Source organism: Gymnoscopelus microlampas (genome assembly GCF_963454915.1).
Source record: "Gymnoscopelus microlampas genome assembly, chromosome: 21".
Taxonomy (NCBI): Eukaryota; Metazoa; Chordata; class Actinopteri; order Myctophiformes; family Myctophidae; genus Gymnoscopelus; species Gymnoscopelus microlampas.
The window spans coordinates 11,096,624-11,124,244 of NC_139958.1; the positions used below are offsets into that span (position 1 = coordinate 11,096,624).

Below are 27,621 nucleotides of genomic sequence, written 5' to 3' on the forward strand. Positions count from 1 at the left end.
TATCTTTCAAGCTCAACATTTTCCTTTGCGCATCATGAATGGTCCATTACCCAAAGAACGCTCAGCCAACAGCAGGGTATAGTGGTCAGAAAACAGCTCAAATGAGGCTAACATAACATGTTCACCAGCAACAGATGTGCACTTCATCCTGACAGCCGAGTATAACACCACCTGTAATGCAATGCCTTTAACCACTTAAACCCTAAACTTCTTAGTTCTCCCGTCGGCTGTAGGGGTCTATACTTGAACCCCCCTTCCCCCTCCCTTTCCCTCTACACCCAATTTCTTTACAGAAAATAGTCAATCTACAGATCAGCTATTTTTGCCGAATGTTTGCCTATAATTCAGACCTCCCAAACCAAACTGATACGACTACTTCTCGGGCCTTAAGCCCATGACTCAGCTAATTCCAACACACTTTGCTAGTTTGGGATGGCTCAGGGTAGAAAACAGGGTTAGAGGGATAGTTCACCCCCAAAATGACTTTTGGGGGTGAACTATCGATTAGTCACCCCATGGAGACTTGAACTCATGGATATTTTTTTTGTCTTTGTCACATTACTAAGCCAATAATCTGATGACTGGCGCATTTCTGATAGGAGACACAAAGAGTCTCCTTTGTCTCTCCTACCGGAACCGCTGCCTACCGGTCCACTGGTCATCAAATTATTGGCTAAGGAATGTGACAAAAACAAAAAGAATATCCATGAATTCATGTCTCCATGGTGTGACTAATCGATAGAACAAATGTATTTTTGGGGTGAACAATCAGTTTAAGCAAATATCACTGGGATTGGTTTTACATTGGTATTTATTGGGATAGTGCCCTCAATACCCATGTCGAACTAGTTCTCCAAAGTGTGTGACACCAAAGTGACAATGATCTGGTACAACCCAGAATTAGAATCCTGTTCTGATTCTATCTGCTCTGCCACCAAAATGTGGAATGCCCTGACACCATCCATTACAGGATGTGTAACACTGGTTTCTCTCAAAATTGGCCTGAAAAACATCTATCAGGAGACCAAAAGGGGAGATTAATGTAATCCCCATCTCTTTTCTACGTTTGTATTTGTTGATGACATGTATTATTGTGTTTACATTTATGACTAATAAAAGTATGCAATCGGTCAATCAAGACATGCCCAGAATTAAATAGGGATGCTATATTTCATGTTGGCACAATATAAAGATATCATTTGCCTGTCTACAGTGACCAGACAACCCAGTTTGTCCAGGATTGTCCCCGTTTCCCTGACTCCTGAGTCCCCACGAACATCTGTAAAACACCACCATGTCCCAGTTTACAGCATTCACAACCAAATTGTCCCGTTTCCCCACCATAATTAATAATAATAATCTACTTGTTTTCAGCACTTAGATAGACTGACATTTATCATGCTGTGCCCCCACTCATTATCACCTATAACTACAGTACCAACCATGGTGTTGAATGTTGAAAGGTGCAGAGAAATGCTTATGGAATTGTCCCCTGTTGTGATTAAAACACCTATGGTCCAGTGTTGCCATGTCTGCTTATTATTAGGGATGTCCGATATTATCGGCCTCCCGATATTATCGGCCGATATTAGCATAAAAATTGATATCGGGAAAATATCGGTATCGGTTTTTGAAAAAAAAAAAAAAAACATTTTTTTTTTTTTTTTTGCTTTATAAATATGTTACAGGAGTTCTTACTGTATATGGTGTGTGTGATATGAAATTTGAGCTTACCCTAATCACAATAATCCCCGCATATATCGGTATCGGTTGATATCGGTATCGGTAATTAAGAGTTGGACAATATCGGTATATCGGTTATCGGTAAAAAAGCCAATATCGGACAACCCTACTTATTATACCATTGGTTCTCAAAGTGGGGTCCGGGGACCCCCAGGGGTCCTTGAGGGAGTTCCAGGGGGTCCCCAGCTAAATGATAGATTAGGCACCAAATTGACCCTTATGGGTCTGTAACTCTGAGAGTGTACAAATGGAACCAAATGGACCCTAACGGGTCCATTTGGTTCCATTTGTACACTCTCAGAGTTAAATTGACATTGATTTTACAATATAAATTGCGGTCCAAGTGATAGAATATGCCATTAAATGGGGGGCTGTAGCCCTAATGCATGTCAAACTGGGGGGTCCTTGAAATTAAAATGGTTGAGAATAACTGCTAGAGCCGTAAAAAGGTCTTCTCTTATGGGGGTCCCAGGCATATCTTTTGAAATGGGGGTCCGCGGGCTAATAAGTGTCAATTTAGGGGTCCTTGACATGAAAAAGTTTGTGTATTATACTGTAAGCTTTGGGCTTGTTTTTCTGTAAGGTTGCTATTGATAGTTATGGGTTGCGTTTTTTTAGGCTTATTTCTAAAGTGTTTCCCCGCCTTTTTTGAAAATAGCAGATCTACATGCGACGCGTTGTGAGCTTGTAGGTTGGCTATTTTCAAATAGCCGTATAGCCTATAGTTGCTTCTTTTGGGCTCGTTTTCATTGACCCGGTTGCTTATTTCTCTCACAAAATCTGTGCAGTACAGAAGACCTGGCAGAACCTATACCGATATTGGCAGAAGAGACATCTCAGATTGCGACGCACTCGAAGAAGCTACTGTTCCACTGAGAAAGAAAGTGGTTGACAAGAAAGTGCTGCCTGAAGCCCATACTGTAGCAGCACAATATCTCCCCTGAACAAGTGTGGGAGTGCCTCATTGGCAGGGTGGTAGAAATGTGTTTTTTTAAGAGGCTATTGTTGTTTTTGGTAAGCGCACGCGCACGCACGCACACACGCACACACACACACACACACACACACACACACACACACACACACACACACACACACACACACACACACACACACACACACACACACACACACACACACACACACACACACACACACACACACACACACACACACACACACACACACCTGCCTTCTCATCAGCTACACAGTGCTTTGAAAGTGTGACATCTCACCTCCCATTGAGCAGCAGCAGTAGACAGAGGCATCCTTCCTCGAGAGAGAGCGCGAGAGAGAGAGAGAGAGAGAGAGAGAGAGAGAGAGAGAGAGAGAGAGAGAGAGAGAGAGAGAGAGAGAGAGACACAGATTGAGGGGAGAGACAGCAGCAAGAGGCCCGCAGAGAAAGAAAGAAAGCACATCATCGTTTTTTTTCTCTAGCATACACTAATCTGCCACCGAGCAGCGGGATGGGATGAAGACATTTTTTTTTTGGTCTCATCCGGGGCCCTGTGATGGTGGTCCACGGGGGGTCTGCGACGAGAGGAAATAGAAATGAAGTACACCAGTGGATTAGCTTTAACCCGATAAGACCGGGAACGCATCTGTGAGTCATTTTTAGATCTCTTTGGGCTATTCAAAAATAGCAGATCTACAAGCTCATAGCCGCGCAATGAGCTCGTAGATCTGCTATTTTTGAAAAATCGTGAACATTTGGTGCAAATCTTTGAATATATATTAACATTTTTAACTCAAATCTTAGCTTCTGGGGGGTCCCTGGAACAACATATTTTGAGATGGAGACATGAAAAAGTTTGAGAACCACTGAACCACTGAGAGCAAAATTACATTTGTAGAATCCCCAGAAGCAAAGATTTGAGTTTTCGATTGTTCGCTTTGAAAAAAATATATCAGATTTGCACACACTTTCACGATTTTCCCCCAAAAAATAGCAGATCTACAAGCTCATAGCGCGGCACTCGGTGCCGCGCTATGAGCTTGTATATCTGCTATTTTTTGAATAGCCAAAGAAATCTAAAAATGACACACAGATGCGTTCCTGGACTTAAAGGGTTAATGTCGCTGGAGGTTGGGCGCGTCGGGAAGACAACAGAGACACACATGAAAGACACTATGTGCACACAGGGCTGGGATTGGCTACTTAGCGGGACGCCACGAAAGCCAGAGGGTCTGTTCCTTTTGTCTTAGTAGGACAAAAACTAAAGGAGGAGAGAGAGAGGAGTGAGAGGATTTGGGTGACTTTAAAAAGAAGGGGAAAAAATGGCAACCTTAATAACAACTTAAATCCTATATCTTAGTTGACCTGGGTCCCCAGTGCATAGTTGGGTTTTTCCAATTTCTGTACTTTTACTTCTACTCCACTACATCTCACAAGCAAATGTTATACTTTTACTCCACTACGATTGTTTGAAAATGTTAGTTACTAGTTACTTTGTAGATTTGGATTATTATTACAAAACACACAGTAACCACTTCAGCCCTACCATATATACATTTCGGCCATTTGAAAATAGCCAATCTACAAGCTCACAATGCATTGCATCGCGACACATTGTGCATCTGCTATTTTCAAATGGCCGAAACAACACAACACAACCACACACACACACACACACACACACACACACACACACACACACACACACACACACACACACACACACACACACACACACACACACACACACACACACACACACACACACACACACACACACACACACACACACACACACACACACACGAGGATCATTCGGGTGCTTCATTCATATCATCTTTAGTCAGTCACGCTGCACTGTGTCCATTTCCTCCCTGATTCTCACACAACAAGCAGCTACACTGTACACTAAATCACCACCATCCTGAGTGTTCATTCAACTCTGAGAGTGTACAAATGTAACCAAACGGACCCGTATACGTGGTCGTAGAGTGTACAAATGTAACCAAACGGACCCGTATACGTGGTCGTAGAGTGTACAAATGTAACCAAACGGACCCGTATTTGAAGAGTGTACAAATGTATATATTAAAAGCCGCTAAAGACAACAATCAGCCACTTAAATATCCCACTAAACCTATGTGGCATGAGGTTTCTTATTTCCCAGAGTCACGCCTAACAAATGCACCACCATCCTCCAAGCATCTCTAAAGGAGAAACAAAATACCTTCCAATTTCCAATTTCGGCATTTAGCAGACGCTCTTAATCCAGAGTGATTTACAGTAAGCAAGGTAAGCACAAGGAAATATAATTATCAAATGCATAGAGACTAGTGTAGTGCCTCAGTAATCTAGGATCATAGGTAAACCAAGAACCTATCATCAGTCTAAACATTATAATATCAAAAAATAAAGAATATGGTGGGGTTGGCGAAAGGGCCTACTCTGTGTGGAGTTTGCATGTTCTCCCCGTGTCTCCTAGGGTAGTTAATACCCTCACAAAAACATGTAGTAATCCTGGTCACTATACTGCCTCCCCCTGGTCAGCCGGGGCGCCTGATGGAGGGGAAGGGAACTACAGATGTGCCATTTCAAAACTTCAAATGTCCTGCCATCGCCAAGACAGTACATTTTCAGGGGATTCCCAGGGCAATAAGAGGGACAAAGAAGGGCATTTAAAATGCTGAATTATTTTGATGATCACTGCTTTTATGATGCTAATTAATTTGAGCAACTGGTCAAGGACCTCTTCAAATCACCTTTCGCCTCATAATGAGTCTGACACCTTCTTCAACACACATTCTTTTGTTCTCATGTATATGGATGTCTGTTGAAGGGAAAAACGGAGGTGTGTAGTGACAACTTCTTTTCAGGGGCAAAACAGTGCAGTTTTAAGGGCAGAACAGGGAGGATAAAATGCATTTTCAGGGCACTTTCAGGGAAAGAACAGTAACGTGTGAAGTTTTGAAGTGGCACATCTGTAGTTGGAATAACGTGTTCCTTCCACACGCTACGTCCTACCGGGGAAACTCCCCCCTGTCAGGTGACAAGAAGGTCAGTTGGCTCTCATGCATTGAAGGAGGCATGAGCTCGGCCCTGGCCTACCTAGGCTGGTGGGGGGAGTGTAGTGCCCAGGATCACTTAGCAAATTAGCACCGGGTGAAAAAAAGGGTTACAAAATGGAGTGATAAAAAAAATAAAAATAAAGAATATGTACATTTAAACTTCAGGATGCCAGATCAACAAATGAACCTGTCATCTGTCTAGAATAGATATAACATGCTATCTAAATTACATTTCAACGTTGAAAGTTGAAATATGGAGAGATACAAGCTTTCCGCCTGACACGGTGACAATATATAATAGTGTGTGAGCAGTGTGTGTGTTTGTGTGTGTGTGTGTGTGTGTGTGTGTGTGTGTGTGTGTGTGTGTGTGTGTGTGTGTGTGTGTGTGTGTGTGTGTGTGTGTGTGTGTGTGTGTGTGTGTGTGTGTGTGTGTGTGTGTGTGTGTGTGTGTGTGTGTGTGTGTGCAGTGTTGATGGTTGTGGTTTTGATTTCTTTGATTTTCTTCCTGTGTTGGAGGCGAGTGGTGCATGGTGTGGGCAGATCGATGATCGAGGTGGTGTTCCAGTCAGCTGCGCATTCAGCTCTGTCATGACTGTGTGATGGTGATAATCATGTTCTTTTGATGAACACTGTTAACAGACAGTGCTGTGTTGAGTCACATTCTTCTTCTAATCTAGAACAACAGTCCTATGACCTTCACTGGCTCCCAGTCAAACACAGAATAGATTTGGAGATATACTGATCACCACCTACAAGGCCCTCAAGGACCAGGCTCCCCGCTACGTCTCCGAACTCCTCAAACCAGTGTTGATTTTGTCGACTAAATAAATATGAAAACAAAATATGTTTGTCGACTACCTTTTTTCACTGACGAAAACTAAATAAAAACTACATAAAAACTAAGCTACGATGAATAAAACTAAGACTAGATATATTGACAATTCCATCAACAAATAACTAGACTAAAATGTCAGTGAGGGACTAGTGGAGAAGAGATCCAGTAGAACTAAGACAAGTCATTTTATGTGTGTTTGCGCTCAGGTGTTGCGCTCTGAAAAAAGCAGATCTACGAGTTCACAACTCGTGGAAAACTGAGACGTGTTGTGGGCTTGTAGATCGGCTATTTTCAGCATGCAACCAAGTGCAAAACCAGCCATTACGACGCCATCAAAGCAGATAGACAAGCTCATAGCGCGCCACTTCGTGCCGCGATATGAGCTTGTAGATCTGCTATTTTTGAATAGCCAAAGTATAAAATAATGCTTTTTTAGCTCAAATCGAAAATGACACAGATGCTTTCCCGGTTTTAATGGCTTAACCACACACCTTATGTAATGTATACATCAAACACCTTGCGTATATATATATTTTTACACTGTTCATATTGATATCTGACCTGCGTTTTCTGTTCTTTTCTCTCTCTTTACACCTTTCATGAAACTGCAATAATGACGGCACTTTCACCCCTCTTTGTACACCTGTAATCCTGTGACGTGACAATAAAGTTGAGTTGAGTTATATAGCTCTTTAATCCTCTTACCTTTATATTGTTGTTTGCTTCATTTCATTCTCCTGGAGAGAAGCAATATCAGCCGCTTCACCATAAATAAAATGTTTTGTATCGTATTAATGGCACCTTCAGAGGATACATTTCACGTATGTACAAATACACAGTGACAAATACCCCTCAAAACGACGGAAAAACGAAACATATAGATTTGATAATACACCCATGTGTACTCAGCACACACACACACACGCACTCATGCAAGTACACACACACAAACACGCTCTTTCTCGCTTTGTTTCACGCACGCACGCACGCACGCACGCACGCACGCACGCACGCACGCACGCACGCACGCACGCACACACACACACACACACACACACACACACACACACACACACACACACACACACACACACACACACACACACACACACACACACACACACACACACACACACACACACACACACACACACACACACGTTTCAGACCATAGACACCCCCCACTCTCTGAGTGAACCTAGGATTTATTCGGTACAAAAACCTACCGTCCAATGAGAGTCGGAGGTGGGGGTCCCTTGTGATTGGTTAGGGAAATTCTAATCCCCTCCCCCTTGTAATTGCCTACACTGGAGCTGATGCTCCACGCAGCTTCAGTCTGATAATCAGGCTAACACACACACACACACACACACACACGCATGCACGCACGCGCACGCGCACATGCACGCGCACACTCACACGCACTCACCCTCACCCAGGGACGTGCACAGATAGACTCTAGATGGTGCTAGAGAACCTGCCCTTTGCCCTCTTGACCAGAAGTGCCATTGTACAGCAGGGGTCTTCAACAGGGGGTCCGGGACCTCTAGGGGGTCCGGGACCCCTAGGGGGTCCGCCAAATCTTTATGTGATATGATTTTTCTTTTTACCATAACCACTCAAAACCTAGAATCCCTTTTCTGAGGAGAACTTTAGCCAAAAATAGCAGATCTACAAGCCCAAGAGGTATAGGTGTAGAGGGAAAAAAGAGCAGACCAAGTAAACAAAAAAAAGTATAATCTTAAACACAATTTTATACAATATAGAGGGGTCCCTGCTTCATCTCTCTCTCGGCTAGGGGGTCCTTGGCCTGAAAACGTTGAAGACCCCTGGTTCACAGTATGTATAGCCCATGGTGACATCGATCAATTCTGGATTAAAAGCTTCTAATATATTAACAATTCCCCAAAATGTGCGTTGCAATTTCCTTCTATATAAATCTCACACTACTAAGGCAGCCGGCGGTTCCGCGCGCCGCGCAAGGTGCCCTTTCTTTTTTTCTACTTGAGCACCTGCCCCTCAAAATGTCTGTGCACGCCACTGCCCTCACCCTCAGACTCAGAGTCAGAGTCAGACTCACCTGCAGCACCGCGCTCTCGTCAAAGTTGTAGGCGCTGGGTCGTCCCTCCAGCGTGGAGAAGGCCACGTTGCCTCCGGTCAGCGGGGAGATGTCGCTGAACTCGTCCGTGCAGAGCGCCGCCCGCTCGTCCGTGCCCGGCTGGATGTAGCCCTTGGCGTCCTTGCCGTAGGTCTTCCGGCAGGAGGCGCTGTAGTACTGGTAGGGCAGCCAGGGGCCGCCCGGCTCCGTGCGCCGGTAGATGGCGAAGCTCTCCGGCCGGCTGGTGTAGAATTTCAATCGCACGTAGGTTATCTCGAAGGCCTTCCCTGTGGGGGGGGGGGGGGGGGGAGGAAACAGATACGCTTATTATGCTTTACACTGCGGACGGAGGAAGAATAGCCTGGTACAATTAGATGGAATGTAGTTATGAACTTGAATCGGGGTTGACGAATAGGCTATATAGGAAGACAAGCACTGCATGATGATAGTTTAGAGGGCCTGGGAGGCAAAGAGCAAAAACTAGACATAATTGCATTAAAGAAAAGAGAAAAGACAAGGAAAAAAGACAAGAAGAAAGTAATGGGGGATGCAGCTTAATTTCCCTTGCCTCTGTGCTGGGTATAAATGAATGTCATTCCTGCAGGAATAGAAGAATACCCAGGATTATTTTCTCATTACAAAGAGCATAATGGGGCCCCGAACGTGAACCGTAGGTCAAAAAGGAAAAGAAAGGAAAGTGCAGATGTTGTATTGTTAACATAGCGGTACTATAGTGTGGATATTATGAGTAACACAATGGGCGCAAACATCTCATCACTCCAGAGTGTTAATAATGTTCTCCCAGTGTAATAATCGGTTGCCAGTTGGTGCACTTCAAGCATTGGGGCTTCAAGGCAGATAGATCTCAGTGTTTTTAGTGAAGTGTGTGAACGCACGCCACTGCTGCCTCACACACACAATTATGCGTCTCACTGATTAGCCCATGCCTTTGATGCACATACAGTATGGTTTCGGAGGAAGAAAAGAGAGTGAAAATACCAGATTAATGGGGAGGCTGGTTTTACCAGGGATTTCCACAGAATCTCTAGAAATCCCTGGTGAAACCCCGGCCTCCTAATTTAGGCTGTTAGAAATCTGATTTCTAACAGCGTAAATTAGTGAGGGGGGAAAAGTTGGAGTGAAACAACAGAGCCCTCTGTCTAGATAGAAAGAAGATCCTGGGCAAAAGTGGAGATAGCACGCAGAATTTAATTTGGGGGGAGGATTTTTAGCAGACACTGGGCAACTGTGTGCTGTAATTGGTGTTGAACCCTAATTGAAGCAGTGGGGGTAAGTGTGTGTGTGTGTGTGTGTGTGTGTGTGTGTGTGTGTGTGTGTGTGTGTGTGTGTGTGTGTGTGTGTGGGGGGGTTATTTTATTGCAGATATACAAGCTCATCACTTTGTGCCGCGATACGAGTTTGTACTGTAGATCTGCTATTTTTGAAAAATCTTGAGAATTAATGCAAATCTTTGAATGCAATTTTGTTTTGTTTACTGAAATCTTTGGTTCTGGGGCGTCCCTGGAACAACGTATTTTGAGATGGGGGCCCGGTCCGCGGCCAAATTACATATCATTTTTGGGGGTCCTTGACATGAAAAGGTTTGAGCACCACCGATGTAGAAATAATAAAAAACTGTTATAGGATTTAGAAGACATTTGTAGAATTGGCCTCAGGTCTTAATGGGCTAATTTAGGCAGAGTGTGTGTGTGTGTGTGTGTGTGTGTGTGTGTGTGTGTGTGTGTGTGTGTGTGTGTGTGTGTGTGTGTGTGTGTGTGTGTGTGTGTGTGGATGTGAGTGTGGTGTGATGTGATGTGATGTGTGTGTGGTGTGATATGATGTGTGATGTGATGTGAGGTGATGTGATGTGTGATGTAATGTGTGATGTGAGATATGTGATGTAATGTGTGATATGTGATGTAATGTGTGATTTGTAATGTGTAATGTGTGATGTGTGATGTGTGATGTGTGATGTGTGATGTGTGATGTGTGATGAGGTGATGTGAGGTGAGGTGAGGTGAGGTGAGGTGAGGTGAGAGGTGAGAGGTGTGAGGTGTGATGTGATGTGATGTGATGTGATGTGATGTGATGTGGTGTGGTGTGGTGTGGTGTGGTGTGGTGTGGTGTGGTGTGGTGTGGTGTGGTGTGGTGTGGTGTGGTGTGGTGTGGTGTGGTGTGGTGTGGTGTGGTGTGGTGTGGTGTGGTGTGGTGTGGTGTGGTGTGGTGTGGTGTGGTGTGATGTGATGTGATGTGATGTGATGTGATGTGATGTGATGTGATGTGATGTGATGTGATGTGATGTGATGTGATGTGATGTGATGTGATGTGATGTGATGTGATGTGATGTGATGTGATGTGATGTGATGTGATGTGATGTGTGATGTGTGATGTGTGATGTGTGATGTGATGTGATGTGATGTGATGTGATGTGATGTGATGTGGTGTGGTGTGGTGTGATGTGATGTGATGTGATGTGATGTGATGTGTGATGTGTGATGTGTGATGTGTGATGTGGTGTGGTGTGGTGTGGTGTGGTGTGGTGTGGTGTGGTGTGATGTGATGTGATGTGATGTGATGTGATGTGATGTGATGTGATGTGATGTGAGATGTGTGATGTGTGATGATGTGATGTGATGTGATGTGATGTGATGTGATGTGATGTGATGTGATGTGTGTGTGATGTGTCAGAGGTGCATACCGAGCGGAACGATCACGTCTCCCAAGTCTGGGTTCAATAGGCTCTATGCACAGCAGCCATATTGGAAAGAAATTGGGCCTCTTCTTACTTCCTTCACAGGTGTTACCAATGACACTAATGAAGGCTCTGTTCCATTCTGGTCAGGGTGCTGATGTCGTGCATGTTGGCTCACTAGAAACACTCCATTTTGGTTCCCAAATGGCCCCTTATGGTGGGTGTAACTCTGAGAGTTATGGGGGTCCTTGAAAACAACCACTGTGCTACACTAAATGGAACAGAGCCTTAATTAGTATTATATTGGTAACACCTGTGAAGGAAGTAAGGAAGGGGCCCAATTCATTCCCAATATGGCTGCTGTGCATAGAATTAAAAGTAAGAAGTGAAGCAGCCTGTACATTTCTGCCTATAAAACTACACAATCTTACTGCATGGCCACTTGTGGCTCTGCTACCGTAGCTTTGCTGCTGCGCATGAATTTCATCACCATCGACGTGTGGTGGATAGCTGGGGTGGAAAATATTATTATTGATTATCGAGCGGCCCGGCCGTCGTGCAATTTTCGCTGGGTATCACATTTTTACATTTTCTGAAAACATCAGCCATAGCCTGCTGTATACTTTAATCATCTCGAAAAACAAACAAGGCATCATCCACCACTTCTCCCTGACTGAGTTCTTCTGTCAAGTCTAGTTTCTGCCCCACCGCTGAAATCACTGACTGTCTGCAGGACTATCTGGGAAATATTTCAAAGAGTGTTGCGGATTTATACCTCTGCCAAAACTTGAAAAGGAATTAGCAGAGCACACACACACACACACACACACACACACACACACACACACACACACACACACACACACACACACACACACACACACACACACACACACACACACACACACACACACACACACACACACACACACACACACACACACACAAATGATACGCCTAACTTACGCGATGTTACTCGCCGGAAATAGCGGATTTACAAGGTCACAACTTGTGAGCTTACAAATCGGCTACTTTCAGTGCAATTTTGAGGTATTGTTTTACTTTACTGGAGTATTTCCAATTCTACTCCATTACATCTCAGAGGCAAATATTGTACTTGTACTGTACTCCACTATAATTATTTCAAAACTTTAGTCACTAGTTACTTTGCAGATCTTGATTATTATTACAAAACATACGTTAACCACTTCAGCCTTATATATAATCCGGCCATTTACATTGCATTGTGAGCCTGGAAATTGGCTATTTTCCAAATATTTTATTTACATTTTAGACGTATGATAACTTGTGAAACGGGACACATTACCGTTGGTACTTTAAGTATATTTTTATGCCAATACTTTTGTACTTTACTCAAGTAACTTTGGATTACCGGACCTTTACTTGCAACAGAATATTTCTACATTGCAGTATTGATACTTTTACTTAACCCAATAAGACCTGGAACTGTGTCATTTTTAGATTTGAGCTAAAAAAAAGGCATTATTTTACACTTTGGGCTATTAAAAAATAGCAGATATACAAGCTCATAGCGCGGCACCGAGTGCCGCGCTACGAGCTTGTAGATCTGCTATTTTTGAAAAATCGTGAAAATGTGTGCAAATCTTTGAATATATATATATTTTTAAAGCGAACCGTTTTTTAACTAAAATCTTTGCTTCTGGGGGGTCCCTGGAACAAAATATTTTGATGCGGGTCCACGGCCAAATACATAGCATTTTGGGGGTCCTTGACATGAAAAAGATTGAGCACCAATGATACAGAAACATACGTTTTTCAGAAAACCGTTGAGATTTAGGAGACATGTAGAATCGGCTTCAGGTCTTAATGGGTTTAAGCAAAACTTTGCGAGTATAAGCTTCATCCACCACCGGTGAGAAGTGAAGAATCACTTCAGAAACTCAACAGAGGGCCTGGAGAGTCTGGCATGGACTCACGTGTTTGTCTGGCTTCACCAAAGCCATCTTAACCCATTAAGACCGAGAAAGCATCCGTGTAGATTTGAACCACTTTAACCATTATTTTATTATTAGGAAAAAAAAAAAAACTATTAAGAAAATAGCAGATATACAAGCTCATAGCACGCCACTCGTGAGCTTGTACAGCTGCTATTTTTGAAAAAAAAATCATGAACATTTGTGCAAATCCTTGAATATACATAATGTTTTTAAGCGAACATTTGTAACTAAAATATTTGCTTGTGGAGATCCCTCCAAAATATTTTTACAAATGTTAGCTTTAAAAATATATATATTAAAAGTTTGCACAAATTTACATGATTTTTCCAAAAATAGCAGCTCTAGGGCCCGGATGGTTGGCATAACCATCTGGGCACCTATAGGCTAGGTCAGGGGTCTTCAACAGGGGGTCCGGGACCCCTAGGGGGTCCTCAGAGTTACTACAGGGGGTCCTCCAAATCTTTGTGTGATATGATATTTTTTTTACCTTAACCACTTGAACCATAGCATCCCTTTTCTGAGGAGAACTTTAGCCAAAAATAGCAGATCTACAAGCTCACAACGCCTCGCGCTGCGAGGCGTTGTGAGCTTGTAGATCGACTATTTTTGGCAAAGAGGTATAGAGGTGTAGAGGGAAAAAAAGAGGGGGGAAAAAATCTAAAACACAATTTTATACAATATAGAGGGGGTCCCTGCTTCATCTCTCTCTCAGCTAGGGGGTCCTTGGGCTGAAAACGTTGAAGACCCCTGGGCTAGGTAATCCAGCCTGACAGGGTCTCGCGGGTTCGACTCCCGATCCCGACGGCCTTTAGTGCACGTCACTCCCCATTTCCTGCAGCTTGTAGATCTGCTATTTTCGAATAGCCAAAGAAATAAAAAAAATGACACAGATGCGTTCCCGGATTGAATGGCTTAAGGCTTTCCCTACATCATTACAAGGCTTTTTCTCCATGGCGCTGTGCATTCGTAGTAGGATGCCATACACTGGCACAGTGGGTAATGATGTCTTTCTCTCTGCTCTTCCAAAGGCAGCGCTACGGTATAAGATAGCTCTCCTCTTGCTATTCACCACCAGCTCTCACTAATGGTATTTTTCTTCCTTTAGTAGCCATACGATCATTTAACTTTCATTTACTCACTGCATGAGGTGAGCTTAGCTTTGTCCTGCTGGCACTGTGAGACGACAAAAAAGAAGAAAAAGAATACATAAAAGAGAGAGTAGAAGGAGATGAGACATTTTGTTGGATGCCCCCCCCCCGAGATGAGATGCAGACTAATTGCAAAGGGTATTAATGTATACATGTCCTACATAATGACTCGTCTCCATACATAATTGCTTCGTCTCCTTTCAGGATTGTGAAGCCTATATACTTGTGAATGTAATGCTGTGTCTACCTTGTATTTTATACTGTGTGCAATTGCAAGAATTGGTTTGTAGGCATTTACTGTAAAGTCACACTATATTAATTAAGCAATAAGAAATGCAACACAAATACATCCTCTATATAGTTCCTCAGCAGTTCATTCAAACTCTCAGGGTTCCTTGAGGGGGTTTCAAATGGACCGGGTACATTTGGTTCCATTTGTACACTCTGAGAGTTATGGGGATCCTTGAAATGAAAAGGTTTGAGAACCACTGATTTAGGAATAAATAGAAAAATAAATAAATAGATAATATATATATATATATATATATATATATATATATATATATATATATATATATATATATATATATATATATATATATATATATATATATATATATATATATACACACATATATATATGTGTGTATATATATGTGTGTGTATATATATATATATATATATATATATATATATATATATATATATATATATATATATATATATATATATATATATACACACACATATATATACACACATATATATATACACACATATATATATACACATATATATATATATATATTTATATATATAGTAGTGCAACATCAACTGAAGCATTCAAAATACAAAATACTTGATTACTGTAAATGACATGTCATGTGATAAATGATGTGGTTTGGGAATGGTACAGACTTTTAGCATTTTAGGCAGTATCGTCAGCTTTTCCGATACTGGTATCTGTATCGGAACAACTCCAGTCGAGGGGTTTGTTATTCATAAAACTTTACTATCTAGGCCTTTGCCTCTTCTGTGCCGTCAACTACATGAGAGACAGAAAATGCTTACTCACTGATACCGAGAAAAAAAGGAAAAGGTAAACACTGGGGTTTTCAGATGCACAAATATTTTAAATATTTAATAATCCATGGTGCTATACTAAGCAAAAACAGAACAGAAATGTTCCAGCTAAAACCTTCCTCCTCAGTCTGTCATAGAGACGGCAAAACCACACACCTGTTTCATACGCGCCAGAAAATTGTCAGCTTCCATTCACTTCCATTCTATGGGAGCTAAAGGGGCGGGGCGTCCCATTGCGGCATGTTGACAGCGTCGCATGTGACATCTGATGCATGGAGTTCAGTTCAACATGCGTGTGAGCTTTGATCCGGCATCGACCAATAAGAAAGAAGCGTCGTTGCGGGTTGACGCCCACTTGACAACCATTTCTTTTGAAGTTTTTGTCGGGAATGAGTGACGGGCAGGACCCAGAGGCAGACAAGCAGGAATGTTCAAATCAAAATGTTTTATTTAACAAACTGAGGTTTCCAAAAGCAGGTAAGAGAACAGGTGGGGTGTAGGCAAACTAGCACTAACCATGAACTCACGTGACATAGGTCTACGGACCGACAAGAACGGCGTAAACACAGGGTTTAAATAGACAGGGGAATTAACAGGACGCAGGTGAACTCAACAGACAAATCAAGGGACGATTGGCAGAGGGACTAACAGGACACAGGAGGAGAGAACTAATAATCACCGGGAGGTGAGACAAGGCAGGTGAACAGTAACTAGGCAGACAGGAAGGCACAGAACATTACTACAAAATAAAGGTACGCAAAAAGCAACGCAACAACAGAGTAACAAATAACAATAAAAAAACATATAAGGGCAGTCAAGGGTCCAAAGGAGCGGAGCGTGACAGTTTCCAAGCACTCCAACTTAAGTTAAACAAACTACACACCAGAAAACTCGCACCCATGCCCGCCCGGCACTGCCAACCACCCCCGCAAGGCAGCATGGGAAATTATAGCGTCTGAAGTGTCAGCTTGCGTTGGCCTTACAGGGCAAAAAAAAACACTAAACAAGAATGCCTCATCGTTTGGACTGTCGAGTGCAAACTATTTTTCTCCATTTGCGTGCAATTTACACGGACATATTGTTCATTCTCATTACTCTGGCTTAAGCCTAATTTATATGTGGCACGACGGTCATTTCCCCCCCCAAAAAAACATAATAGATTCTCTGCTAAAACTAAAATGCATCCATTGTTTTCGGGGGGAGATGATGAAGTGACTTTACCCCTGAACTCCCACGCACTGAAGGAGAGGATGTTTATGTTTACGTAAGGCACAAGTGTATGTATCAGCATAAGCCCCCCATCTCTCGTCTCTCTGGCCCACATTAAAAGACCCTGCATGCCCCATGTGAGGTAATGGGGGGGGGGGGGGGGCTGTCCTTTGCACGCCTGTTTTCTTTTCTCTCTCCAAACAAAACAAGCACACTCTGAGGGGGGTTGGCGGGGATGATAAACATGCAGTATGGGGTGGATGGATACTGCAGCCAGGTCAGAGTGGGGCTGTGTGTGTGTGTGTGTGTGTGTGTGTGTGTGTGTGTGTGTGTGTGTGTGTGTGTGTGTGTGTGTGTGTGTGTGTGTGTGTGTGTGTGTGTGTGTGTGTGCGTGTGTGCAGGGGAGAAGGAGAGAGGAGAAGAGGAGAAAAGGGGAGTCCAGGCCAGTTCGGGGGGAGTAAACAAAACATAATGAGGAAGAGGGAAAATAAAAAGAGCACTGGGGTGGCTCGCTGGTAAGGAATTGAGGTCAGATTTTTCCCACAAAGACTGACAGAGAGAGCAGCGCGTGCGTGTGTGTGTCGCGCACACGCACACACACACACACACACACACACACACACACACACACACACACACACACACACACACACACACACACACACACACACACACACACCGACAAGTAAAACCACACACCACACCACACAACACATTGATGTCCACAGCTGCTTCTCGTTCTGTTTGCCATCAAAGGAGAAGACACATCCTGCCTCAGATGTTAAACAATGATTGAGATCTGCCACACTCAGCATTATAACTCTCTCTCTCTCTCTCACAGACAGACAGTCACAGCCTGTATACAGTTGCAGAAGTTAATTCTAAAACATTTGAATCGATTGTCATTCATGGAGGCTTGAAATTGGATTTTGGTATCAATTTAAAAGCCCGGGTGTCCAGTGTGTCCACATGGAGATTTATTTTTTACTGTGTTTGCCAGTGGTTCTCAACCTTTCAGGCCGCGACCCCCCAAAATAATTATATTTGAACCGGGGACCCCCCAAAATAATCCCCCACCCTGACAAGCACTTGGAATTGTAGGAGTTGAGGCGTTACATAGTTTGACTCGGTTCCACAGATAAATATTGTGAAAATAGCTGATGTACAAGCTCAGAGGCGTTACATTTAGTTTGACTCGGTTCCACAGATAAATATTGTGAAAATAGCTGATCTACAAGCTCACAACGCCTCGCGTTGCGAGGCGTTGTGAGCTTGTAGATCAGCTATTTTCAAAAGGTTCTATTATTTGACAATGTGGCCAATGTTTGACCAGTTTTTTATAGAATAGTTTGTTGTTTACTTTTGATGCAGTAATGGACTTTTTTCCATTTAATTTCTTCTTTTTCTTTTTGTTTTAGGTATTAAAAAGGTCTTAAACGTCATGAAATTGTCACTTCACTGCCATCTGAGGACCCCCCAAAAAAATAATTTGGGGACCCCCTGGGGGTCCCGAGCCACAGGTTGAGAACCGCTGCTGTGTATACAGTAGTGACTTTGCTGCAATGTGGGTGGTAAATATTTAGTCTACAGACTGTTGATGGGTTTAGACTGTGTGTCTCGTTATGCCAGACCCTACAGAAGTATAGGCTGCAGCTGTGTTAGTTAGGGGCCTGATAGACCATAACAGGAAGAGCTTAATTTATTAGGCCTTTACTTCTCTGTCGCATGTGGGAAATAGGCAGATCTACAAGCTCACAACAACCGTGTCGCGGTGAGACAAAGTATAAATCAGGCTGAGAGACACTCAGTAACATTGCATCTCCAGGCTTTCCAGACGTGCTGCGGAAAGCCTGTTTTTTTTGTTCCGAATTGACCAATGAATGACCAGTGTGATCCATTCTGGAGCCTGCTTTCCGTATCTGGTCAAATATACACGTAATCAGTTAAGCCCTATTTTATACTTCGGCTATTCGAAAACAGACGATCTACAAGCTCACACAAAGGTTTGACAAATATTGAACATTTTCTGTACTTTCACTTTGGTACTGTTAGTATATGTTGATGCAAATACTTTTGTAGTTTCGTTCAAGTAAATGTTTTAATACATGCCATTTACTAACAGAGTATTTCTACAGTACATTGTGGAATTGCTTCTTTTACAGTACGTAAAGGGATAGTTCACCCCCAAATTGACTTTTTTTCTATTGATTACACACCCCATGGAGACTGCAGATTTTGTATTTTTTGTCGCATTCATAATTGCCAATAATTTGATGAGACTCAAAGTGTTTGAGTGCCCTACCGGAGACATTATAGCATATTTCTGCTGGTCAACAAATTATTGGCTTATTATTGCGATAAAAACAAATAAATCTCCATGAATTCATGGGGTTTGTAATTGATAGAAAATACGTCATTTTTGGGGTGAACTATCCCTTTAAGCTAAAAAATAAATCGTCTTCCACCACCACAGTAGCAGCCGTGCCGTTTCTCCTTTCCACTTTCTAGAAATCGATATCCTCCGACTGATGGAGTCGCTTCCTGCACTGAGTGAGACGATGTGATTGAAACAGTTCCTCCAAAGTCACTGCGCTGACATTTTCAACTCCTGTCATCATTTTCTCACTCTTTATTGCTTCTTTTGAAGCAGACGTTTCTTGTTTTTTTTCCCTCTCCTCCATGGTGGGGGTTGGTATTTTGTTACAGCTACTACAAAGTCGGTAAGTAGTGGGTGCACTGAACTGTCAGGTTGAATTCCTAACCCTGGGTTTGGATCTGTGGCGCTAACCTGACACAAGCACATTGCACGCACACACACACGCACACGCACACGCACGCGCACCAAGTACCAAAGTACCAAAAGTAAAAGTACTCATTTGTGCATAATGTCCCATATAACAGGTTCGAAATGGATACGAATCTTTTGAAAATAGCGGATCCACAAGCTACGACGCGTTGTGAGCTTGTAGATTGGCTATTTTATATTTTAATTAATCCAGTAAAGTTAAACAGCACTGTACTGTACTTGAGTAAATGTTCTTGCTGTAGTTACTTAACACCACTGCATGTACGTGCGCGCTTACACACACACACACACACGCACACGCACACGCACACACACATTCACTGGAGATGGACGGGTGAAATGGTAGTCTTTATGAAGAAATGTCTTGCGCTATAGGGCAGGACAAAGCGGGTTGGCAGCTAATCATCTGTAACATCTACAGTTAGAATGGAGCTCAACATGATTGACACACTGTATCGGTTGACATTCTTTCCAAGGCAGAATAATGAGACGAGGATGCTATGGTCCTTACTGGATGGATGTACAGTATGGATGTATGGATGGATGGATGGATGGATGGATGGATGGATGATAAATAGACCTAGACCCCTCACACTGACTTTTAACCCATTAAGACCTGAGGCGATTCTGAAAAATGTTTTCTAAATCCTAATTTTTTTTTTCTTTCAAATCCACTTTTTTTTTCAAGATTTTTCAAAAATAGCAGATCTACAAGCTCATAGCGCGGCACTCGGTGCCGCGCTATGAGCTTGTATATCTGCTATTTTTGAATAGCCAAATAAATATAAAGTGACACAGATGCGTTCCAGGTCTTAAACAGAAATACTGATTTACATTGAATAAGGATAATTGAAGTTTGAGTATGAGTTCTACAAAGTTTCTCCACCAGGCCTGGTGGCCTATCCAGGGCTGTATACGTCGTGGGTATTGCTGCCGTCAGGACTTGAGGAAGCTGCATGTGGAATATATAGCGCCACAGTATCACGATCTTCGTAAGAAATAGGTTCCTTATTTGTACATTTTGATTGTATGACCTACAGTACAGTACAGGTATTAGAGTCTAAAACGTAAAGTGGGCTGGTATAGCGCCACCATGAGAACGACGACAAAAATGCGGGGTTGAGTGTATTCCTTGGACAGGGTCGAAAACTGTCCCCAGGCTTTAGCCTGGCGGAAATAACAAACAATAGTTGATGACATTCCCCCCATATTCAGTAATCTTGTGGCTTAGTGAATAAGGCCATTTTTCATTAAATCTGTCTTTGCAGACAACATTTCTCTTGACTCACATCTTATCCCACAAAATCCCACAGACATACATGCCTTCAGCGATGTGTTTGCAATTACAGCAATGTGGCTCTAAGCCACATGTGGAACCAGAGTGCTTTTGAGAACAGACTTAGAGTCATTATTTAGAAATATGTACAAAAGGCATGCTCCAAAAAACAGCTGTTTTCTATTGAACACTCCCTGTTAAGTTGTTGTTGTCTGAGTCAGAAAAGGAAATTTGAAATGACTGACAATAGTATAAAACATGTGAGAAAACCATGATAAATAACACTATCAGTTCACCACATCTACTTCTCTGGCATCCCTGTTGGCCATGTCGTTATAGGCAACAATGTAAAACATAATTATCATTATTTTTCAAATGTGTCAACTAAAACTATATTCCATGACACTGCAGTGCACACTGATGGCTGTGACTGTGAGTGCTGAGTTCAGGGCCTATCCTACCTGAGGGTTCAAAGCCAGTGAAATAAGACTTTAGGTCAAAGAATTTCTTCATGTCGATTTGTTAATAAAAAAAGGAAATAAATCAAAAGAAGAATTCTCCTGCCCAAAAGACAAGCTTCTCGATTATTTGATTAATTGGGGGAAAAAAACACAATGGAAATATAGGACCACCATAGAACCATTTGTGTTATCCTTTTAGCATCATTGTATAATTGTACCGCTGTACAATTTTAACTGTTAATAAAGTATTCAATCAATCAATCAATCAATGCTGCTGTTCTCCAGGTGTGGTGGTGCTACTGTTGGTCTTACCCAGACCCATAGAGAGAGAGAGTTATGACACGCTTTGATCTCGCCGCACAGCGGGCCGCTATGGGCTATAGTTCCAAACATTGGAACTTCTTCATTGAGATAGAACAAGCATTTCCGCATTCCATTCTTACAATGGGAGTCAACGCTATAGTGTCGTCACTCTCATATTAGATCACGCTTGGGTCTTACCTAGATGCAGGGTGAGGTTCACAGACTCGGGGTGCTGGACGCCGTAGAACATGGACTGGCTCTGCCACCACGTGGGCTCCTCGTCCGTGTGGAAGTCCGTCAGGAGGCTGGCGTTGTGGCTCAGGCCGGGCTCGGACGACGCGAGGTCACAGTGGCGGCAGAGCCGCGTGGAGCCCGTCTGCATGCAGTAGTCCTCGGGCGGCGAGCCGCACACGTTGGAGGCCATGACGGTGCGGTTGAAGGCGGCGTTCTCGAACTTGGGCATGCAGCGGCCGGCCGTGCCCTGGTCGTCGTAGCAGGAGTCCATGGCCCCCCGGGCGAGGTGGTCCCCGGTACAGTGGAGGTAAACGACGGCCAGGAGGAGAGAGCTCGCCACCGGCAGTGATGTATCCATGTTCTAACACTGTGCTTTATATGATCTCATTCATTCAGGTGTTAAGTTTTCACATGCATAATGGTTGTTATACAAGCAGAGAAACAGAGCTCATTCCCTCACCCTTTGGAGAAGTATAGTCCAACAACACAAATCAAAGCTCCAGTCTTAAGACCTTTGTTTCCTTTTCTCTCTTTCTGTTAGGTCCTTTATTCTGTCTGACTTTCTTTCTTTCTTGCTTCTCCAACTAACATGTGTTCTCACTCAGTGGGCTGCAGAGCAGTTAGTGAGGGACCCCTTCTCATCTGGGATAGGATGAAAGAGACACGGACTCCAGAGAGAGGAGGGACAGAGCAGGAGGGGGCTTGCCTTGAAGGGTGGAGCAGGGGTTCCCAAACTATGCGTCGGTAGTCTCGGGACCCATAGTTTTTGAGTCAAAGAATGTTTTTTCTGATGGGTCACGAGTCAATATCCAGTATTATCCACTTTTGTTTATGCTTCCTTCCAGCACTTTCATAATAACACGATTAAACATTAGTTAAGCATTAGTTAAGTATTATTAAAAGTTTATTACATCGTGAATTCATCATGTGTAAATCATTATTCATACATTGATTGCTGAGCATTAGTAAACACAGTACGTTACACTATTTAGCATTAAGTAAGCATTTTCTATATCACTGCTTCTTTCTCATTTATAAAAGGCATAGATAGTCCTGACTTTAGATGGGCTCGCACTAAATACTTGTATTAACACACGTTTTATAAACAATAATGTCGGGATAATGATATACAAATGATGAATTCCTGAAGAATTCAGTATTTACTAATGCTTAATGTAGTTATTAAAGTGCTGCACATTTCTCCTTTGGGTCTTGAGCTAAAATGCTTGGGAACCACTGGGGCAGATTAGGACACATAATCCATAGAGACTTCCCCTCCTGCTGGTCAGAGAAAGCATTGCATCGCACCACCACCACCACCAAGAGCAAACGCTTCATCTTCATATAACTGATCCTCACTAATGCTTTATGGTACAACCTCCATCTACTCACTCAGTGTTTCATTGGTGGGCTATGGACAGTTCAGAAACCTCCCCACCGATGACTTCATTGGTGGGGATTGGATGGATTCCAAGCTTAATGGAAACTGCAGCCTTTTTCATCCAAGTTTGCACAGTATAAGCACACTGACATAGCATTCACTGTAGATGCATCAACAAGAACAAAACAATCTTGTTTGAAATGACCAACTATCCATGAGTGTGTAGACAGAAATGGTAGGCTACTGTCCTATTACATGCTAATGTCTCCGGTAGGAGACTCAAAGTTGACACTTTGTGTCTCCTACCGGATCCGCCGCCGGTCATGAAAATTATTGGCTTAGGAATGCAACAAAAATGAAAAAAAATAAGTCTCCATGGGGTGAGTAATTGATAGAAAAAAAGTAATTTTGGGGGTGAACTATCCCTTTAAAGGAATATTTTACCTATTTTTTTTCCTGAGCCTTTTCCCCATAGCAGAGCTACTGCTATGGGGAAAAGGCTCAGGTAATAACAATCTAATTTAATGGAGCAAATAATCACTTTAACAATGTAGCAGCCTGGACTGAATCTCCTAAACGTCCGTGTTGTGTTGTAGTGGTGGTTGTATAGTGGTGAGTTAGTACCTGCAGTCACTTAGAGAGTATAACTTAATGCATTACATTTGTACTATTTGTACACTAGTATAAACTCAAGTACTGTACTTCAGCACAATTTACTTATACAGTATAGCTGCTGTCGGGCAGAAGCCTCTTATCTCCACATTCTAACTTTTTGTGTTCTTTCATGAATGAATACCCTTCTTGATCATACTACAGCGTCACACAAAAGTATCACAAGTAGCAGATCTGCGTTGTGAGCTTGTAGATCTGCTACTTACAGTAAGCTGTTTTTTTTTTATTTCATCCTGAAAAGTAACAGTTTTGGACAAGTAAAGGTGAACAGAAATCACACACTAATACTTAACATGATGTGACACCAAACAATGACTCAACATGGACTGACTGGGGAACAAGACTTATATACACATGAGGACTGATTACACATTAGAAACACCTGGGGAAGACATGAACATAGAACCATGAAAACCAGAACAGTCCTAACCTACCCCCCTACCCCCCCTCTTTCTCTTTCTTCTCTTGTACATATTTTTCACTCTTCATACCAGTAACCTGTAAGCTGATTGTATGACGTTCTGTATAGTAGTGTGTATATCTGTCTGTCTCTTATATGTCATCATGATTTGTGTGCATGGGGATCTCATCTTAAACAAGCTCAGTGCTTAATGAGTCTTCCAGTTTAGTAGACCTTGTATTGTGAATTTGTACTTCCACGTACTCATGTCTTACTAAATAAAGTACATCAGTCAGTCAATCAATCAGGAACATAACATAGAAATACAAGACCTAGACAAGACAGGCAAAGTCTGTGACTGTGACAGATATACTCCTTTACACCTCAGAGGCAAATATTGTACTTTTTACTCAGGTATATGACATCTTTAATTTCTATTTACTTTGCAGATTTAGATCATTAATACAAAACATACAGCAACCAATTAAGCCCTATTTTATCCTTTAGCTATTGTATAGCAGTCTAAGTTTGAACTGATGAAGGTCTAAGGACCGAAACGTATTTTGTAATAAGTGTTTTTTTTTCTAAGTTCTAACCTAGACAGTGTGCGGGATCTTTCTTATGCTTGGGCTATTCGAAAATAGCCAATCTACAAGCTCGCACCGCGACACGCTGTGAGCATGTAGATCAGCTATTTTCGAGATTGTTCAACATTTGAACAAGAATTTTGAAGAATCTGAGTAGGCCTACTTTTCCTTTGTTACTGGACGTATATGGAGATACTTTTGTACTTTTACTCAAGTCAAGAATACTTTTTCTTGTACTTTCTTGTACTGTACGAGTACTTCTTCTTCGAAGAATCTTCAAAATAAATCTAGTAGTTTTTCTTTCCACCACTGTGGGTTTTAATGATGTAGTGGTGAGTGAGTGAGTGAGTGCCTGCATTCAACACTTAAGGGGGAATAATGCGATGCCATCATTACAGTGATTAATGGGCTTGGCAGTGGACACCACAGCAGGGGGGCGGGGGGGTTTCTAGTAAATGCTGACTGCGATGTTATGGTCACAGGAGGACTTAACAGGTGCTAAAATTATCCAAATGATCCTTCCGGCAGACCGGCACACACACACACACACACACACACACACACACACACACACACACACACACACACACACACACACACACACACACACACACACACACACAAGATCATCGCAGTAAAGGGGATGAAAAATGTTGCTCATGGGAGTTCTGCTGCACCAGGGGGACAATTTAATTTGAGAGGAACAAAATTATTGTAGACCTACGCCCCTTTTTAGGTATGAGCCACTCCAGGCTCATGCTATCGTGAATTATATAGCTGTCACTAAACATGGGACCCACTTGACAATCTCGAAAGTGTTCACGGCCCCACCCATGTGACTTATGGCCCACCCATCTGACTTAAGACCCACCCATCTGACTTATGGCCCACCCATCTGACTTATGACCCACCCATCTGACTTATGGCCCACCCATATTACTTATGGCCCACCCATGTGACCAGTGGGCCCCCAGCCCACAGGTTGGGATCACTGCGCTAAAACAGTTGTGGGTTTCAGCGTGGGCTCCAGGGACCCCCTGGGGACCTGAAGGGTTTCCAGGGGGTCCCCAGCTGATAAATGACTGATGAATGACTGATAGTCAGCAATCAAACGGACCCTTATGGGGAATCAACTTCATTGTCACATCACGGGTTCACAGGTAAAACAGTGGGTGAAATGTGTTTTTGTGCATGCTCCATCCTTTTTGTTATTTCCATAAGAGCAAGGGAAGAAGGGGAGAGAGACCATAAAAACAAATTATCTACATACAGTATATATACCGAATAGATATATGGTATCTGTCACCGCACACATACCTGTCACCACACACACAGTTGTGTAAATAGACATACCGTGTATCTATCCGGTGCGGTAAGTACCTGAGGTAAGACATAAAGGTGTGTGAGAATAACAGCAGATATATGCTGTGCATGATATGCTATGGACGTTAGTTAAGGTGTGAGAAAAGGGGGGAAAGCATGTCGTAGATGGGATTAAGGTGCAAAGTGTCAGCGCTTGTCAGTGAGAGTGTATGGAAGCAACTTGACCCATTTGTACATTCTCACAGTAACATCAACAATGAGTTGAGATACAATAAATCACATACAATTATTGGCCTTGCATATCAAACCTGGGGTCCTTGAAATAAAAACAAACTGAACCATCATCATAACTAGTGACAAGATATATATATCTGCAAAAGTAGCAGATTTACAAGCTCGAAGTTTTGAGCTTGCAGATCTGCTACTTTTGATACTTTTGTGAGACTCTGTAGTATGATCAAATAAGGGAATTAATTTAAGGAGAAAAAAAAAGAAATATTGGAGATATGAGTTTGCTGCATTGATGTAACCATGTGTGTGGTGACAGGACACAGTACGTTGTGTTCCCTTCAACATCACTTCTCTGAGAGGTACTTGCTGTTCTCCTTCGTGGCGACACAATAATGTCACATGTGACACTGAGTGCATAATTTGTCAGGCAGGAAATGGCAGGCCAAGTGATCACAAAAAAAGATCTGGATTCAGTCTATTTTCACCATGGTTCATTAGAGGATTAAAGCCGCACTATGTAACTTTTTGTTTAATGAATAAAATGTAATTTTGTCCCAGCGATATGTTACTACAATAGAATTTATACAATTGGGACGGTTGTATTTTTGTCCCCCTGCTCTTATTGAGACATTAGGCTCTATTAGCTCAATGGTAAAAATATAAGCACTTGCACAGGAAACCGGGTTCAAATCCAGTGAAGAAGACAAAAGTTACATACCATCTAAGCTGGTACAGTAGATCTGCTATTATTTTTAAGCTTAGTGCTATTACTTTGATACTGTGTGTTGATCCCAACAGCTTTGTATTTTTACTCCAATACAATTATTACAGGCCTTTTACTTGTAAAACAGAGTATTATTGTGGGTATTGCTACTTTTACTTAAGAACTCGAGTACCACTGTTTGCGTGTCTTCTTCAGGTGATAATCTCGCTGCCATTGATTGTGTGTCACTGTCACACGCACACTCCAAAGTTCCTCTGGGTACACGGGCGTCTGTCTGGGCAAAGCTGACAGCGGGGTGACACGGCAATGATGGGAAAAGGACAAGAAACAACCCAAATCACACACATCCTGAGAGGCGCAGGTGCACATGTGCGTGTGTGTGTGTGTGTGCGTGTGCGTGTGCGTGTGTGTGTGTG

The 27,621-nt window shown here is 42.6% G+C and overlaps 1 protein-coding gene across 2 annotated transcripts in view; it reads right to left on the reverse strand.

Annotated features, from left to right (window-relative positions):
• Window positions 1–22,492, reverse strand: part of lamc3 (laminin, gamma 3) — a gene marked incomplete at its 3' end in the record, with an annotated part of 244,086 nt that extends 221,594 nt beyond the window's left edge. For both annotated transcript variants that reach the window (XM_084046138.1, XM_084046137.1), the window contains exons 1-2: window positions 21,852–22,492; window positions 8,679–8,983 (exon numbers count right to left, since the gene is read on the reverse strand). In XM_084046138.1, the coding sequence (XP_083902264.1) occupies window positions 8,679–8,983; window positions 21,852–22,245 (699 nt within the window). In that variant the 5' untranslated portion in view covers window positions 22,246–22,492. The remainder of the gene's footprint in view (window positions 1–8,678; window positions 8,984–21,851) is intronic.
• Between the last annotated feature and the right edge of the window lie 5,129 nt (window positions 22,493–27,621).